The following is a 20,231-nucleotide window of genomic DNA, read 5'->3' as shown; positions in this document are numbered from 1 at the left end:
GGCATGAAATACAAATTCTTGTGATCTGGTTGTTTACAGCATTTGGGAAACCTCAGAGTTACAGTAAATATCAATTCCAAATAATCGATGTCCTTTCTTGATTTTTTTTCTGTAAAAACTGAAGTAAAGATTTTATTTTTGTTTCTGTAGGTGACCCATTATGTTTTATAGTAAATATTTATCTATTCATCTTTATTGCCAGCTCTTAGTTTAAATGGTTTATAATACTGTTTTTTAGTATTATAATTAAAATAAAGCATAATAAAAATGCTGATGTACAGTCTTACCAGGTGAAGATAAGGCAAAGTAATGTCGATATTAAAATCAAAACTTGATTAAACATTGCAGACTGTGTACGCTGAATGGCTCTGTGTAGATCATTCTGAAATAATACAGAAAAAGCATATTTTAAATTCTGATAGATACTCGATAATCATGAGTTTTGTTACATTTGTTACTATGTATTACATTTTAACTGTCTTATTCATATTCAACACACATACTTTAAATGCATATAGTAGCATATTTTTGGTTTTTCCTAAGTCTAAGTAAACCTCACTGTAACATTCATATTGCCAAGAAAATATTAATACTATGGGACACCACAAAAGCACTAAATTTTAGTTTACTCGCTGTACAAAGAGATGTTCAAAGACTCTCCAAAAGCCCTCTCTGAAGACAATGCTGTCTTATGGAAATTTCTGATTTTAAAAGATCAGAAAATAATATGTTCAACTGAGGGGAAAGTAATAGCTGGATCAAACTACAACCATATCTCATTCTCTAAGTCACAAAAAGTAACGTGCATTATGCCAGGCAGTTTATCATAAAAATAAAAAGTTACATAGCCAATGAACATGTTTAGATAAATTTCATTCATATTAAGAGAAATGTGAATTCAAGATATAAGTTTACTTTGCAATTGAAAAACATTAAAAAATAATAATACCTACTGTTATTTAAGAGGCAAAAAATGAGCACACAAATGTAATATTGCTCAAGTAATTTGTTATAAATATCTTGAAAGTAATTTGGTAATACAGGTCAAAAGTCACAAGTATGCCCTTTCCAGTTCATGCATTCACCATTTAATTAGTATTTGTCCCATAACATAATTTCTAAAAGTTAACCACATGAAAATTATGAGATGGAAGTTGAATATTTATACGTGCTCATCTTCATTACAAAATTATAATATTTCCCATAATATAATATTTTGTATATTATTTATTGTATAAAATACAAATATGAATAACATATTTATTGTGTAATATATATTGTATGATGTATAATATGTTATATTATTTTTATTATATTATAAATATATAATATTTATAATATAATAAATATATATAAATATATATTTATTTGTATCAATATTTTGTATAATCTTTATTGCAAAATTATAATATAATGAATGTTCATTCCTATTAAAATAACTAAAAATGAAATAAAAAATGGTTGAATAAATTGATCAGAATTAGATAGCAGACTTACATGCATCCATTAAAGATGGTTTGAACATAAATATTTATTGACATATGAACTCGTATTTGACAAACATTCAAATCATAAAATTAAACATACATTTTGTGTGTGTGCTTTCATTGAAAATATTAGAAGGATATAAATTATTTCTAGTGTCTAGCCTGTGTGGACGATTTGCAGTTTTGCATAATGTTTTACTTTATAGTCTTCTGTTTTATAAATTTTCATAATAATTTTTTTAACAGTCTGAATAGCGGTACTACATGAGATAAATAGGTAGCTCAGCTGGTAAAGAATCTACCTGCAATGCAGGAGACCGTGGTTCAATTCCTGGGTTGGGAACATCCCCTGGAGAAGGGAACGGCTACCCACTCCAGTATTCTTGCCTGGAGAATTCCATGGGCAGAGGAGCCTACCGGGCTACAGTCCATGTGGTCACAAAAAGTCAGACACGACTGAGCCACTTTCACTTTCAGTATAAAATAAAACCTCAATGAGCCATTATTTTATCCTTTTCTATCACACATTTAACCAGAACTTTTGTTATGAAAACAAAAAAACTAAGTTGATTAAGACTTCACCTTGCATTCTTTACTTTCTTCTAACAGAGGTGTTAATGAACAGAAAAACAAATTAAAATTTACCAATCAGGAAGAAAAGAAGTAAAATATAGAATTATGGTGGAAAATGAATCCTAAATTAATAATGCAAAGCACTACTTTTACTCTTAATGATTGACTAATGATTCCTTTCTTGGTTAGGTTACTTTTTCCAGCAACCAATAAACAGAAATTAGCAAAGAGTACTGGAGGAATTTTATTTTATTTTTTCCATTAACAATTTAGGCAGTCTGCTGCTGCTGCTGCTAAGTTGCTTCAGTCGTGTCCGACTCTGTGTGACCCCATAGACGACAGCCCACCAGGCTCCGCCATTATAGTTAGTGAAATAATGTTTTTTTGGATGGCTAAGAGAGCAGGATGTTTTTGCAAACCATCCACAGGACATATGCTGCTCCCCTTATTAGCTGTGAACTTGCATGAGACTCCAGTGGTCACTTAATATATTGAGAGCTGATTAGAAACATTCACCTGGTTGTAAAGACTCAAATGCTATCCAAATAGCTTTTGGCCAAAACTATTGCCATACTTTCTGTTAAAAAGCTATTTAAAAGAAAAACAAGTTTGCCTCCAAGCACACTTAATTTCAGTGTGACCAAATTAATAATATTGAGCTCTTACTATGTTTTTGCTAGATACAAGATTTTTACATATATATGAATGTATATATAATGTAACTTAATTCTCACAGCAAGCTTGTATATTGGTAGTTTTATTCTCTTTCAAAAGGAAGACATTAGCAAAGGTGTTAAATCACTTGCTTATTTTTTCAGAGTGCTTAGCGGAGAGTAGACTCATATTAATACTTGTAGAACAAATGGAAGAAGTGAAAGTGTGAAAGTGTTAGTCTCTCAGTGATGTCTGACTCTTTGCAACCCCATGGACTGCAGCCAGGCTCCTCTGTCCATGGAATTCTCCAGACAAGAATACTGGAGTCAGTTGCCATTCCCTTCTCCAGGGGATCTTCCTGATCCAGGGAAAGAACCCAGGTCTCCTGCATTGCAGGGAACTTCTTTACTATCTGAGCCACCAGGGTAGAATAAATGACTGAATAGCAAATAGCAAACGTCAGCTCACTAGTAAGTATCCAAGCCTATTATATTTTGGTCCTAGTCATAAATCAGTCCTTTCAAACAGAGTTGGCCTTAGGCAAAATGCAATGGTGGCACATCTCTGAGTTCTGCATCTCTTCCTTCCTGCTTCCCCTTCTGCCTCCCTATTCCCAACAGAACCCAACCTAAAAAGTTGACTTTACATGAGGACCTTCCAGCTCCAATAAAGCGTCTTAGAAAACTCCACAGATTTTTATGGAATGTGAGACTACCTACAGTTTGACATTACCTCCTGAAGCCTTAAAGCTAGGGGTCCTGTTATACATAATGAGATTGCTTTAGAAGGAAACGCTATCTGTCTGCAGAAGATTGGTAATAAGTTTGACCATCCAAACAGCAGTCAGCTTTGGTTTGGTGATCTTTAGACTATCTGAATTATTTTTGTTTACTATTTCATAGGGCCTTATAAAAGAAGGGACTTGACAATAGGGCGTTTCACCACTTTTCATTCTCATTAGGATATAAACAGACATAGGGTCTATGAGCTTAGACATCTATGCAACACATCACTTTAGTGAGGTAAGACGGTAATGGAGCATTGAAAAACACTTTTGTCTTTGCACTTGTATTTTATACTTACAATCATATTTTCCAAGGCATGTTTGGCAAGCCAACAGTTTAGAAAAACTGGGACAAATAGATTTCTTAAGGAAGGCCAGAATATCTGGAAGACAAATCAAAACTAAATTTTTATCTCCAAGCAAGAAATCCACATGATTGAGAAGAAAAGCAAAACAAAAATAAGGTATTAAGGACAATATAATGATATAAAACATGTGGCAAATACTCTAAACTCATATGATTATTAAAATGAAGGGGCAGACAGGATCTTTTCATTCTTGTCTAAGTCTTAAGGGTAAATTCTTTGCAAAGTTATTATAGAAGCAGAAAGAAAATAATCAGCTCTCATGGGATATCAGCTATAACTGTGCTAATTCCATCGCTAAATCTTTTGGTATGACTGTTATAATAGATATCATCTTTTTCTTTTCTGGAACTGGAGGTAAAAATAGGTGTAAGGAGACAGTGCTTAACTTTTCTATAACATTACCACTTACTCTTTAAGAGTCAAACATTTACGTGACACTGGGGAACTGTATTCCATTGGAATTATATTTAATTAACCTGTCATTCAATCTGGAGCCAGTTGTTCCTCTAGATAAATCACTCAAATTAAAATAATTGTCAGAGTGAGCAACAGCTTCAGATCATACTGACTTATAGTCATGATTTTCCAAATAAAATTCAAAATAAAAAGTGTTAGAAAGCATATTCTCAGCAGACATTACTAAAGCTTTATAGATTAAGATCCAATTTTGCAACGGGAAAGTGCTGGTTGCATATTCTGTAGCTGAACATGATCACCATGGAATTGGTCCTCCACAGACTTTAATAAAGAAGCAAACTGCTGGTTGTCTTAGTTGTTAGCAACATATTTAGCAAACAGAGAACTGGATTTAATAAATCCTGTGGCTTAAACTAAAGATAAACATATTCTCAGTGTGAGAAACTTTTATAAATACTTGGTTTTACTTGGCTTTTCATTTTTAAAACTCTACAATATAAACAAGAAGTGGAGTGATTCATTTCTAATCTATTTAGATAAAATTAACATGTTTAAATGGTACCTCTAGAGTATATATTCCTAAAATGCATTTCATTTTGCTATTGAACTAAATCTCATTAATGTTCACTTAATTTCACAACCCAGTTATAACGGACTTTGCTATTTATTTTCTAATACCATGATTTAATACATTATAAAAGCCTAAATTCATTCATCTGAGCTAATATATTATTTATTGCTATTTAGATTTAAAGATTTTACTCATGACTAATAACAAAATTATTTATTTTAAATATTCTTTTAGGACTTACTGAGATAATGAAGGGAACCGCATTAATTATTTCCAAGATAAAGGGTATTCGTAAAATCTGTTCCCAGATGTTTCCCTTTCAAAAAAAAAAAAAAAAGAATAAAAATAAAAGTCAGTTACAACTGAATCCCATTAAATGGGGAAAAAGCATCAGAATTCTGCTAGCAATAAGGATGCTTACATTAACAGAATACAAAATCATTATTTAGAAATGTAGCAATGGCTTTTAGAGATTATTTTGCTACATGTAATTGTGCCCTCTCAATTTTGCAGAGTTTAAGTAAACCAAATGCTCAGAGTAATCCATGAATATTGCACATAGCACATTTTAATCACATAATATTGCATCAAAAAGTTACTAGTAAAAATAAAACAAGAAATCTTACAGAATCAATGAAAAAGTAACTCCATCTTAATTTTTATATCATAATATAAAGCATATTAAATAGTTTGCAAACACACACATATAACAATGGCCCTGGGAGGCCATTTAACATTGTTTTTAGATTAATAAGATTTAAAGCCAGAGTTTTCTCAATCATCTGGATTCTAGTCTCCCAACCCACATAGTACAACAATATTAATCGGGTCTGGCTACATAATTAGTGGGGCCCAGTTAAAAACGAAAATGCAGGGCCTCTTATTAACAAATTATGAGTAATTTCAAGAAGGTGACATCAGAGCATTCAAACAAGCACAGATCCTTCTAATTGTGCAGCTCTGGGCAATTGCACTGACTGATAGGTCATTCCTGAAACTTTCTCTAACCATGTCCAGTGAAAAAGAACTCAGAACTCCCTAACACAGTTTATTCTTCTAATGAAAAAACAAAATAAATCTACCTGTTAGAAAGGCAACTTGAAATCTGACTCCTGTAATGTCTAATTATTTTATGAATGGCAACCCACTCCAGTAGTCTTGCCTGGAGAATCCCATGGAAAGAGGAGCCTAGCAGGCTACATTCCATAGAGTTGCACAGAGCCAAACATGACTGAAGCAACTGAGCACGCACTGGCTATACTATCGGGATTCTTTATTTTTCTTGAGGTCCCAAAGTCTTAAAACATTACAGAGATGTAAAACACCTTGCATCGCCAATCCTGCTCATGACACCAACTGCCTCACTGTTTGCAGTGTTTGCTGAACCCAGGGTAGGCAAGGCATGAGCTAAGATGTTAGTAGGAGGCTAGAGGAGCCGTAGGAACTGCAGATATGTTTATTCTCTCCTGGCCTGCACAGCAGCCATGACATAGCCTCTCTCCTGCTAACTCTGTAGCCATAACAACAGACACCCTACATTCTCCCCTCTCGTGGCTGACCCAATAGACACAGCCATGACACAGCAGTAAAATTCAGCCCTATGTGGAGCTCACATATCCCTATAGCACAAAATAGCTTGTGACCAAGTGAGTACTTCATGATGCACATGCTCAGTGTTATAAATGACTTGACTTATTACATGAACATTATTTACAAAACGTGAGGCAACAGCGAGAGGCTGTAGGGCAAGAGGGCCTGACTACGCCATCTTGGCTAATTTGGTCTTTCCTTGCACACCGCCACTTCATAAAGCAAGTTCTACATCGGGGATCGTCTGGGTTGCTAAAACAGTAAGTAAGAGATTTTGTTAGCCCTGGTTCATGAGCCGTCTGCAGGCTAAATAAAAAGTGGTGGAGGAGCAGGTGGAAGGCACAGAGCTGTAAGGATCTCTCTCATCTCTGTGTAGAGATGTAAGGATGCTTCCCTTATCACTTCCAGCTCTGTAAGAAGGGCGCAGATAAACAACCTAGAGAGCTGGACTCAGACTTAGGGGCTGTTTTTGGCTAAAGCCCAAAACATCACACACATGCACACACACACACACACACACACACACACACACACAAAACAGCAAAGCAAAGAGAAAGAATGTTGAGATAAGAACAGGCTACACTTACACTGATACTAAGACAGAGAGACTTATTTTCTGGGAGCAAGATAGAGACCCTACAGAATAAAATGTATGGCCATTTTAAGTTCAGACTCAGAAGGGCTGCAGGCCTGAGGAGACAGGGAATCTTGACAGATGGTGGCCCTTGGACACCCAGAACCCGGGGCAGAATGGCCAGACCGGGGCTTGAGGTATCAAGGAGCTTCTGCCCAAGGCCTTAGGAGAACCATAAAAGCCCCATCTGTATCTGCCATCAGAGTAACCCAACCATAGACTATTCCTGGGCCAGTCAGTCAGGACCTCCTTCTCCTGGAGCCTCCTCAGCCCTGAGGGGCCACGATCAGCCAGTTTCAGATAAGGAGGAGGTGGACACAGGAGAAGCCCCCCAAGAAGATCCTTGCCCCATTGAGTTCCCAGCTGTGCACACATGCGTGCTTAGTCCTATCTGACTCTCTGCTCTCCCACGGACTGTTGCCTACCAGGCTCCTCAATCCATGGGATTTTTGAGGCAAGAATATTGGAGCAGTTTTCCATTTCCTCCTCTAGGAAATTTTCCCTGGTGTAAGGACTGAACCCACATTTTTTTCTCTCCTGCATCGGCAGGTGGATTCTTTACTGTTGTGCCACCTGGGAAATTTCCAGCTTAGAAAAAGCTAAAACTGGATGAGAACATTAAATTTTTTACATACTGAACAGTATCTCTTAAATACTAAACTGAGATTTGTCTTGCCAAAAAAAAAAACAAAAAACAAAACAAACAAAAACAAAACTAAGGGGCCTAACTGAGATTTCATTGGATCAGCATGGCTCATAAGGACAATGACTGGGTTTGAAGGAGAAACGTAGGATGGGCTAAAGGCTTTTCTACTTGCACTGAATCAGGCCTATTCAATAAACCATTTATACTTGATTTTCATTATGCAACACTTCTATTTTTTATTGCGCTGGTTAATGTTACCATTTAACAGTTTTTTACATGACTCAGTTTCCAGAATGGGTAACATTTGGGTTATTCTTTCCTCACTGTATTTTTTACTAGTCATTGTACATTGTTCCTTAATGTCAATGATTTTACACAGGAAAAAAGACTGATGTGACCAGAGGAGGGGGATGTAATGGGAATCATTATCACTGGTCACACAGCAGGGTCTTTCTGCTAATGTGCATTAAGACTAGCAGGCATACACACCAAGGAAACCAGAATTGAAAGAGACACGTGTACCCCAATGTTCATTGCAGCACTGTTTATAATAGCCAGGACATGGAAGCAACCTAGTTGTCCATCAGCAGATGAATGGATAAGAAACTGTGGTACATATACACAATGGAGTATTACTCAGCCATTAAAAAGAATACATTTGAATCAGTTCTAATGAGGTGGATGAAACTGGAGCCTATTATACAGAGTGAAGTAAGCCAGAAAGAAAAACACCAATACAGCATACTAACACATATATATGGAATTTAGAAAGATGGTAACGACAACCCTGTATGCGAGACAGCAAAAGAGACACAGATGTATGGAACAGTCTTTTGGACTCTGTGGGAGAGGGAGGGGGGGATGTCTTGGGAGAATGGCATTGAAACATGTATAATATCATCTAAGAAATGAATTGCCAGTTCAGGTTCGATGCAGGATACAGGAAGCTTGGGGCTGGTGCACTGGGATGACCCAGAGGGATGGTATGGGGAGGGAGGTGGGAGGGGGGTTCAGGATGGGGAAAATGTGTACACCTGTGGCGGATGCATGTTTATGTATGGCAAAACCAATACAATATTGTAAAGTAAAAAAAAAAAAGACTAGCATTAGTTTTCTTAGCTCAGCACAGTGGAAAAGTTTAGTTCCTAGTAAACTAAAAGCTTCTATACCTCTGATATCTCTCTTCATTTCCAGATCTAACACAACATTTATTTTTTATTACTTTCCCTCAAACCACTAAAAGAGTCTGATGACTAAAATGTGATTCAGTTGGGTTCATTTCTGATTTATCCTCCATATTCCAAGTCAGAGAATCTTTCTAAAATGGCAAATCTCCATCACCAACATCCAAACTCCTCATTATATCATATGAAGCTTCACAATTTGAACTATGAGTGCTGGTTTGTTCTGTACCTACTATATTCCTAACCCATCTTGAATTCAGCTACAGATTCACCACATATAGAACTGATTTTGATACAGTTCTCTGAATGAGCTAGGCTATTTCATCTTTTATAACTTTTCTCACACTTCTCCTTCTGCTTGGAATGCCCCAACCCCCGTACCTTCACCACTAACTGCCTTGATACATGTTTTTAACATTTTACAAAACTTATTTGTTTCTATGACCATTACAGTTCAATGAGCACGACATTGCATAAAGGAAAGTTCCAGATATTTTATAATACTCTTCCCTTCTGGTATAATTGCTTTGATTTTGAACTTAAGCATTTGTATTTCATTTTCTTGGATCCATGTGGAAACACTCAAAAAATTTTATTGTTTTAAGTCTTCCTGATGCAATCATATAAATCATTAAACATGGCCACAAAGCTCAACAGAAATTTTCTGGAAGAAAGCATTTCAAGACTACTTGGCTATATATCCATTTTAGGTAATCTCATTTATGTTACAACTTCAACTTATTATCAACAATAAACCAGTGACTTCCAATGTTGTATCTCTACCCTGGATCAATATTGTATCTGAGAGTCAGTTTCAGATCTCTACTGTCTAATGTGCTGCTTCACATGAATGCCTCAAAGGCACCTTGTGGGTAATTTGTCTAAAAGTAAAATTTAAAGGACAATGAAAATATGACAATCCAAAACCTATGGGATATAGCAAAAGCAGTTCTAAGAAGGAAATTTATAGCAATGCAATCTTATCTCAAGAAACAAGAAAAATCTCAAATAAACAACCTATCCTTATACCTAAAGCAACTAGTGTAAGAAGAATAAACAAAACTCAAAGTTAGTGGAAGGAAAGAAATCATAATGATAAGAGCAAAAAAAAAAATGAAATAGAGACAAAGAAAACAACAGTAAAGATCAATGAAACTAAAACGTGGCTCTTCAGTAAGATGAACACAATTGAAAAACCTTTAGAAGACTCATCAGGATAAAAAAGTGAGAGGATTCAAATCAATAAAATTAGAAAGGAAAAATAAGTTATAACTGATACCACAGAAACAAAAAGAATCATAAGAGATGACAACAAGCAACTATATGCCAATAAAATGGACAACCTAAAAGTAAAATTTCTGATGTTTGTCCTAACTGACTCTCAGCAACAAAAACCAAAGATCCTGGAGAAACTTTGCATCTTCTTTTCACATGCCATTGTTGTGCAGTCACTAAGTCATGTCTGACTCTTTGCAGCCCTATGGACTGTAGCCTGCCAGGCGCCTCTGTCCTTCACTATCTCCCAAAGTTTGGTCAGATTCATGTCTATTAAGTCAGTGATGCTATCTAACCACCTCATCCTCTGCCGCCCCCTTCACACACTACCTAAGTATAATTGTTGAATAAGACTTCCTGATTCATGAATGTATCTTGGGTTGTCTGGTTCTCAATTTAACTCTATTCCCACTCTAACCTCTTAATTGGTCTCCCCACCTTCCTCTCCAATTTTCCTTTACCTAGTTAACTCACACACATCTTTCAGCTATTAATTCAAATCTGAGTGTTTTGAGACTTTCCCCACCTCCTCTTTACACACACTCTAGACAAGATCAGACTCCCACACTTGGTTTTTTGATTCTTCATCAACACCCTTCTCCTTCCTTTTTTTCAGTTTGTTTTTATATATTTAATCAACACTTGACTTTGAATTTCATGTGGTCCAGGTGAGAGCACTGGGCTTTCCTGGTGGCTCAGACGGTAAAGCGTCTGCCTGCAATGCAAGAGACCTAAGTTCGATCCCTGGGTTGGGAGGATCCCCTGGAGGAAGAAATGGCAACACTCCAGTACTCTTGCCTGGAAAATCCCATGGATGGAGGAGTCTGGTAGGCTATAGTCCATGGGGTCGCAAAGAGTTGGACATGACTGAACGACTTCACTTCACTCATGTGATTGAATTTAATGTGGTCCAGGTGAGAGCATACATTTAGTTCACAATTCTTTGCTCTGTTTCAAGCACAGTTCTTGCCAGTCTGTGCTTGAAACGCCTCAGTAAAATCTGTATCTGCATTATGTCAAACACGCTCCTGTTGTTGATTCACAGCTAGTGTGTGTGTGTGTGTGTGTGTGTGTGTGTGTGTGTGTATGTTGTGGCAAATAATGAACTTCCACCTGAGGACTGACTTTCACAATCTAAAATTATACAGGGAAGCACTATACTCATTGCTAAAAATAAACGTCTTTTTTCAGTTATATTCATTAGGTTTAGTTCTAAAATCTCAGGTTGTCTTTTGAACTTAAAGATATGTTCATAAATTATCTCCCCTAAAAATAGCTGATGAAAAATAGAGAAATTATCCAAAAGTTGCATTGGCTGTTAGGGAGTCCCCATGAACCTACATAATATAGTCTCAGGATAAAAGCTATTATGGCAAAAAAATAAAACATAAATCTAGAGATGGCACTATGTAGAGAAGTGTGAAATAAGATCCAAAAGGCAGGCACATGCCTTTCAAAATTAAGTTAAGTACCTGTTCCACTTAATCATATTTTCCTGAATGAGATGAAAGGCATTAATTTTCTTCCAAAAGGTAACTTCTTAAAGAAAAAAGATAGTTTCTAAGAAAAGGCTTTAACTGTGCTAAGCATGTAGAACTCTCCGTGTTCCTCTTCTTATTGACATAATGCAGTAAAATATAAATAAAATTTAATCTATTTTATATTTGGTATGGATGCAACTTTCCTCAACCAATAAAAATTCAAGAAAACAGATGATTTCCTAAAATGTACCAGGCTTTTATTTTTATCATAAAAGAAAGTACAAGTTTAGAACTATTATCTAGGTAACTCTAAAAAAAAAAAAAAAAAAGCACTTTAAAAAGTATAAGACTTATGGTAATCTACTTGCTGTTAGCCCAAATTGGGAACAAGAGACTCTTCAAAAGCACTTTCTTCTCTAATATTAAGAATATCTATATTTAAAATATTTAATCCAGAAGACTTAACCTTCTTTTAGTGAGTTTAAAATATGGAGTAACTCTATGGCAGCGTTACTTTGTATTTCTAAACATAAACCCAACAACACTTAGATTTACCATTCCTGTGGCATAATAAGCAGAATCACCAGGATCTAGGAGTCCTAGGATGAATTCTTTGTTCTTTTCCAGAAATAAGCCCATCATGAAGCTAACATTTCAGAACTGATGCTTTTTATAAGTGATTACTGTATTGGAAAAAAAAAAACTATAGATTTAACAAAAGCTTTCTAAGTGTGGTAAATTTTCATTATAAGAGGTTTGGATATTATGCATTTTGTGCATAATGCACAAAATCCTTTTGATTTAATAAATGTGTATGTATATATAGAGTACTGTTATATTTTTGAAAACAGTCGATAAAGACACAGACGGTATTCATGTGGCAGAGAAATAAGAATTTTCCTGTCAGGCAAGCCTCATGGATATTTTGCCAAGTTGTGACAAACATGAACAAAATGATGATTTAAGTTCAGATCTGCTGTCTGTATGACAGAGGACAGAAGAAATGAATGTCAGGGATTTTTAAATTATCTGCTAAATTTAACATACACTTTAAAGAGTTTTTGCTCACTTTGGTGCTACCTATTAAGTCTTTTGATTTTAAAAAACTTTGATCTCCATGATAGTTTAAACCTTTTAAGTTAAAGATTAAGTCATGCTTATTTTAGAATGTCTAAAATAGTGTGTACAAACATATATGTTGTATATGTAAATACATACATTATCTGTGTATATATATAGATATAAACAAATACGAGGAAATTGTATGTAGATTTTATATTCAGAACTAGAAATATCAAACAGCAATATTAGAAATGGATTTCACTCCTAATGCAATATCCATTTCTTCATATCTGTCTATAATTTTTCTTAAAAGCCTAATTTGAGAGAAGGACCTCATTTGAAGTTCTGCTATATGGATTTACCTTATATATGTGCTATAAACAGGTATCACTTATTCATTCCAACAGTGTATCCAACAGCTTATTGAAAGAGTTATAAGAGTTCACAAATTTGACTGAACATATGAAAGGAAAAGGGTTCCCTGGTGGTAAAGAATATGCCCACAATGTAGGAGACTCGGGTTTGATCCCTGGCCTGTGAAGATTCCCTTGGAGGAGGAAATGGCAACCTACTCCAGTACTCTTATCTGGAGAATTCCATGGACAAAGGAGCCTGGTCGGCTACAGCCCATGGGGTCTCAAAAGAGTTGGACATGGCTTAATGACTAAAAGACAACAATGAAAAGAAAAGAAATCCTCCCCACATCACATAAGCCCTTGCTATCTTTTGTGTTGTAACACACAAGACTCAACCACCATGACCTAGACATTAATGTCTATGAAGGTCAGGATGAAAATATTATACATCATCTAGCCCTATTTACTAGGTCTTATAATCTTTGCTCTCATTTTATAAATGGCAGGAATTAATTGATTACAAAGGTCAGCACCATAAAATCACAAGGGGAAACTATAATTCCATCTTGAGTCTGTGCTTGTTAAATGACTGCTAGCATTTAAAGCCTCAAAGTTAATTTTATATTAAGTTTTAATTAGAATTTGGAGCAAATACATTCACGAACGCAAATTAATATTTTGACCAGTTTATGTATTTGTAGATACTCTTGTTACAGTGGAAAATATTTCATTAAATTAGAGAAAAACACCCACATCCTTATTTTTCAGTACATCACTTTCTGTATATTACATTCAACATTTATAACATGCATACTAAGGACCTTAGAATATAACACCTTGGATATTAATTTACTCGATTGTTTTCTTTCTCTTAAGTTTCCAAAATCCAGATTTGTCAATCAGTACATATTTATGGGCTTCCCTGGTGATTCAGCAGTAAAAAATCTACCTGCCAATGCAGGAGACGTGGGTTTGATTCCTGGATCAGGAAGATCCCCTGGAGAAGGAAATGGCAACTCACTCCAGTATTTCTCCCAGGGAAATCCCATAGACAGAGGAGCCTAATGGATACAGTCCATGGAATTGCAAAAGTCTGACACAACTTAGCAACTTAACAACATATTTATGAAGTAGCTATTTTGACGAGGAGCTGCTGCTGCTAAGTCACTTCAGTCGTGTCTGACTCTGTGCAACCCCATAGACGGTAGCCCACCAGGCTCTCCTGTCCCTGGGATTCTCCAGGCAAGAACACTGGAGTGGGTTGCCATTGCCTTCTCCAATGTATGAAAGTGAAAAGTGAAAGTGAAGTTGTTCAGTCATGTCCAACTCTTAGCAACCCCATGGACTGCAGCCTGCCAGGCTCCTCTGTCCATGGATTTTCCAGGCAAGAGTACTGGAGTGGGTTGCCATTGCCTTCTCCGTTGATGAGGAGATTCACTAATAAATCATTTAAAGAGCCCTCCTCAACATCTCCTTCTAAACTGTCTGTCACTAAGCTAGTACTTTCCAGGTAAGTTAGGGTTGAGTGGCTACATATATGCAAAATTTTCCAGCTTATTTTCTCCAACTTCAAAATATTCTTTCAGGCACCATTTTCCATCTTCAGAGTTCTCAGAAAAGAACAGAATGTATCCAAAGCTAACTAGTAATCCTCAACTTCCTAATCTAGCTTATTCTTACTTTTTATAAATCTTGCTTTATCCATCATTTTTCCTGTCCCTTCTACCAGCTCATTTTAAATCATGCAGATTTTTACCATCACAAGGCAATCTTCCACCTCATTCTACTACTTTTAGTGAGCTTTTGTACTGATCAATCAACAATCTTCATCTGAAAATTTTACTCTCAATTGTACTCCTTTGAAACTGGTCTCTTAAGGGTGAATAACAAATGATCTCCTAAACTGTAAACCCAATTGCTTTTCTCAAGCTTCTTACTAAACTTGCCATCATTCATATCTTTCATCTAATATTTTCTCTTAGTCATTCCTAATATTTGATTTTCTTCATAATCAGTAAATAAATCCATCTGTGTTTATTTGGAAACCACGCACCCTTTTCTTTCTACATTTTCTAATTCATCCATTTTACCTGATTAGACACTGGTATTATGTTCTTTAGGTGGCACATATAAGAATTTTATAAAGGAAGCCAGGGGGAAAAGGTGAGTTTGAAAAGATTTCTTGCTCCAAATTAAAGATTAAAAAGTAGTCAACAGAATGTTACCTTTCAGACTTTATGTTGTGAAATGAGAAAGAAATTTATATGCTAGATAAAAATCCCCTCAAAACAGAAACTTTAATGTGCTTGTTGATACGGTACATGCAATAACTGTGAACTGGAAATCAGCGATGATTATGACAACCATTCCGAAGACTTTCCACCCTTCTCACTTATTCCTCTGTCTGCCCTCATTGCTCTATTCTTTCAAGACCCACAACATAAGCATTTCCATTAACATGGGTCATCTCTTCTCCATTGGTTACTATCCCATCCTTAATCAACTTGCATGCTTTCTTCAACATTTCACTGGAAATGACTGCCAAAGCTTAATAAATCTCTTCTGCAGGTCCCAGATCTTCCTTTTCAGTTCTCTGCATATCACACCTATTTGTCCAAAAATACCTCAAATTCATCCTTCCCAAAACAATTTCCATTATTCCATCTATCTTGACCCCAATCTGATTTTTTTCCTCGATGTAATTTTTCTTGGTTTTACTGCCTTGTACTGTCATTTGGATTTAGGAAATCTTAAAATGATATCTCACATTTTGTTCTCTTCTTCTATCTCAACAATCTGTTGATGATGTCTTCACTTTCTACTTTCATGACTTTTCCTGCATTGACTTAGTTTATTCCTCTCACCTGGCCAAAACCTCACTCCCACTTTTCCTTTTCTACTTCAATTGTGTCTTAGCAGAGCATATGGACTTCAGTGAAATGTCTCTTTGACTTCTGCTTGCGCAGATGTTCCAAACTAATACTTCTAAAACTTAGTTACAATTACAGAACTCTCATGTTCAACATCCTGCACCAACTTCCCATTCTAGGTTTCTCTACACAGCCCTCACAATACTGTAGCAAACTTATCCCAACAATATTTTCCCAAACACACCATATGCTGCCCAAACCTAAATATTTATTCATTCTTCCAATTTTATATGCACATTTCTTATTTTATTCCTTTGCTAATTCTACAAATCCCTGTTGTTCTGCCTTTTTTTTTTAAATGAAATTATGATCTTACTTTAGTGAAATCACTGGTTCAAGGACTCTGCTTAATAGGTCTTTTCATCCCATGATATAACCTCTCTCTCTGGTTCCTCTGCCTTTTCTAAATCTAGCCTTAATATATGGAAGTTGATGGTTCATGTACTGTTGAAGCATGGCTTGGAGAATTTTGAGCATTACTTTGCTAGTGTACGAGATGAGTGCAATTCTGCAGTAGTTTGAACATTTTTTGGCATTGCCTTTCTTTGAGATTGGAATGAAAACTGACCTTTTCCAGTCCTGTGGCCACTACTGTTTTCGAAATTTGCTGGCATATTGAGAACAGCACTTTCACAGCATCATCTTTTAGGATTTGAAACAGCTCAACTGGAATTCCATCACCTCCACTAGCTTTGTCCATAATGATGCTTTCTAAGGCCCAGTTGATTTCACATTCCAATATGTCTGGCTCTAGGTAAGTGATCACACCATCGTGATTATCTAGGTCATGAAGATCTTTTTTGTTCAATTCTTCTGTGTATTCTTGCCACCTCTTCTTAATGTTTTCTGCTTCTGTTATGTCCATACCATTTCTATCCTTTATTGAGCCCATTTTTGTATGAACATTCCCTTGGTATCTCCAACTTTCTTGAAGAGATCTCTAGTCTTTCCCATTCTAATATTTTCATCTATTTCTTTGCATTGATCAAAGGCAGATGAGCCAGAGATCAAATTGCCAACATCCATTGTATCATCGAAAAAGCAAGAGAGTTCCAGAAAAACATCCTCTTCTACTTTACTGACGCCAAAGCCTTTGACTGTGTGGATCACAAGAAGCTGTGAAAAATCCTTAAAGAGATGGGAATCCCAGACTACCTGACCTGTCTCCTGAGAAATGTGTATGCAGGTCAGGAAGAAACACTTAGAACCGGACATGAACAACAGACTGGTTCCAAATCAGGAAAGGAGTACATCAAGGCTGTATATTTCCACTCTGCTTATTTAATTTATATGCAGTGTACATCATGCGAAATGCCAGGCTGGATGAAACACAAGCTGGAATCAAGAATGCTGGGAGAAATATCAATAACCGTAGATATGCAGATGACACCACCTTTATGGCAGAATAACCTCAGATATGCAGATGACACCACCCTTATGGCAGAAAGTGAGGAGGAACTAAAAAGCCTCTTGATGAATGTGCAAGAGGAGAGTGAAAAAGTTGGCTTAAAGCTCAACATTCAGAAAATTAAGATCATGGCATCTGGTCCCATCACTTCATGGGAAATAGACGGGGAAACAGGGGAAACAGTGTCAGACTTTATTTTTGGGGGGCTCCAAAATCACTGCAGATGGTGACTGCAGCAATGAAATTAAAGACGCTTACTCCTTGGAAGGTAAGTTATGGCCAACCTAGAGAGCATATTGAAAAGCAGAGACATTACTTTGCCAACAAAGGTCCATCTAGTCAAGGCTATGGTTTTATGAGTGGTCATGTATGCATGTGAGAGTTGGACTGTGAAGAAAGCTGAGCACCAAAGAATTGATGCTTTTGAACTGTGGTGTTGGAGATGACTCTTGAGAGTCCCATGGACTGAAAGGAGATCCAACCAGTCCATTCTAAAGGAGATCAGTGCTAGGATTTCTTTGGAAGGAATGATGCTAAAGCTGAAACTCCAGTACTTTGGCCACGTCATGCGAAGAGCTGACTCACTGGAAAAGACTCTGATGCTGGGAGGGATTGAGGGCAGGAGGAAAAGGGGATGACAGAGGATGAGATGGCTGGATGGCACCACGGACTCGATGGACGTGAGTTTGAGTGAACTCCAGGAGATGGTGATGGACAGGGAGGCCTGGCGTGCTGCAATTCATGGTGTCGCAAAGAGTCGGACACAACTAAGTGACTGAACTGAACTGAACTGAAGAGGAACTAAAAAGCCTCTTGATGAAAGTTAAAGAGGAGAGTGAAAAAATTGGCTTAAAACTCAACATTCAGAAAACGAAGATCATGGCATCTGGTCCCATCACTTCATGGCAAATAGATGGGGAAACAATGAAAACAGTGACTTTATTTTCTTGGACAGAAAAATCATTGCAGATGGTGACTGCAGCCATGAAATTAAAAGACGTTTGATCCTTGAAAGAAAAGCTATGGCCAACCTAGACAGCATATTCAAAATCAGAGACATTACTTTGCCAACAAAAGTCCATCTAGTCAAAGCTATAATTTGTCCAGTAGTCATGTATGGATGTGAGAGTTGGAGTATAAAGAAAGCTCAGTGCCGGAGAATTGATGCTTTGGAACTGTGGTGTTAGAGAAAACTCATGAGACTCTCTTGGACTGCAAGGAGATAAAACCAGTCCATCCTAAAGGAAATCAGTCCTGAATATTCACTGGAAGGACTGATGGTGAAGCTGAAACTCCAATACTTTGGCCACCTGATGCAAAGAGCTAACTCATTTGAAAAGACCCTGATGCTGGGAAAGATTGAAGGCAGGACAAGAAGGGGATGACAAAGGACGAGATGGCTGGTTTTCATCGCTGACTCAATGGACATGAGTTTGAGTAACCTCTGGGAGCTGGTGATGGACAGGAAAGCCTGGTTTCCTGCAATCCATGTGTTCGTAAATAGTCAGACATGACTGAGTGACTGAACTGAACTGATGAACCCCCAATGAGATTTATTTGCATCTCATGGGATGTACTTATTATTCCACCTTGTATTATTATTGCCTGTATAATCTTCTCCTGCCTACCCTCATTTCTGGATTGTAAACTCATTGAGAAAAAAAAGAAAAAACGAACAAAAAACAATGCACAGTGTGGTGCTCTTCATCAAACAAGAGCTCAATAAACATTTGTTAAATTGCGTTAGCCAAGCAAAGTTTTGCCAAAAATGAAGGGAATTCATTTTAATAATTCCTAACAGACACACTTTTCTCCCGTAGTGTTTTCTGTACAGATCAGGAGAAGAGGTTGAGAACAATAAAAAGCCAAACAATTCCATTCACTTGCCTTATATAAGCATGCATATACTGGGTAAATTAGACCAGAGGAATTAGTGAAGTGTGTTTAAGCCACCAAGGAAAACATTACTATATTACCACAGCTTTTTATTACATACTGGAGAGGCCCAGAATAATTAAAGGGGTTTAAGAAGATCTTGCTTTAGCCCCAGAGTGTGAATTATAAATAGACGAATACTAGGTAAATGCTAGTAGTGTGTTCCACTGGCAGAAAATTTCTAATTAAAACAACTTACCTTATAACTGAGATAACCAAGCAGTATTGTTTCAAAGAGACTTATCAGTGCCACTAAAACCTAAAATATAAATTATGCCTTAATGAGAAGATGCAACAAAGATATATATTCTGAATATACTATCAATTTATAAATATATGCCTATGTATGTGTGTGCATATATGAGTATGTATATATATCATATATGATATAGGGATTGAAACCAAATACAAGGCCTCGTGTCCTTGTCTTTTGAAGTAAAATGGTGACTCAAGAGTTAATGATTGGGAAATATGAAGATACAGAAACAAGGAAAAGCTGTTGGGCTAAAGAACTGATAACAATTTAGACTATAATTCTGGCACATAACAGTATCACTGAAATCCCACCCAGTTCCCTGAAAGATACAGATAAAAGCCTGACTGCTTCTACAGGAAGCAGACTCCCTCTCCAGATGAAAACTGCTGACCATAAGAACATAGACCCTAGACTAGTTGAAAGCAGAAGGTTGATCATGCTCAAAACTTCAACTTGATGCCAACCAATCCAAGAACTGTCCACGAGCTGATTACACCCTGCTTCTTGAACACTATAAAACTCCTCACTACCCCCTCCAAGAGGGGTCACACAGTCGTCAAGGCATTAGCCCACTGTGGCCCCCTTTGCCTGGCAAAGCAATTAAAGCTACTCTTTTCTAC

General features: G+C 36.6%; 1 protein-coding gene across 2 annotated transcripts in view; it reads right to left on the bottom strand.

Moving 5' to 3' along the window:
• The window catches only part of KCNT2 (potassium sodium-activated channel subfamily T member 2), a 425,317-nt gene that overhangs the window by 254,296 nt on the left and 150,790 nt on the right, over positions 1-20,231 (bottom strand). For both annotated transcript variants that reach the window (XM_055581824.1, XM_055581825.1), the window contains exons 5-8: positions 19,555-19,614; positions 5,096-5,170; positions 3,798-3,881; positions 288-382 (exon numbers count right to left, since the gene is read on the bottom strand). In XM_055581824.1, coding sequence (XP_055437799.1) covers positions 288-382; positions 3,798-3,881; positions 5,096-5,170; positions 19,555-19,614 — 314 coding nt within the window. The remainder of the gene's footprint in view (positions 1-287; positions 383-3,797; positions 3,882-5,095; positions 5,171-19,554; positions 19,615-20,231) is intronic.

This window comes from Bubalus kerabau, chromosome 5 (assembly GCF_029407905.1).
Source record: "Bubalus kerabau isolate K-KA32 ecotype Philippines breed swamp buffalo chromosome 5, PCC_UOA_SB_1v2, whole genome shotgun sequence".
NCBI classification, from domain to species: Eukaryota; Metazoa; Chordata; class Mammalia; order Artiodactyla; family Bovidae; genus Bubalus; species Bubalus kerabau.
Note: the sequence above shows the minus strand (reverse complement) of the source record. Positions and strands in the feature narration are given on the sequence as shown.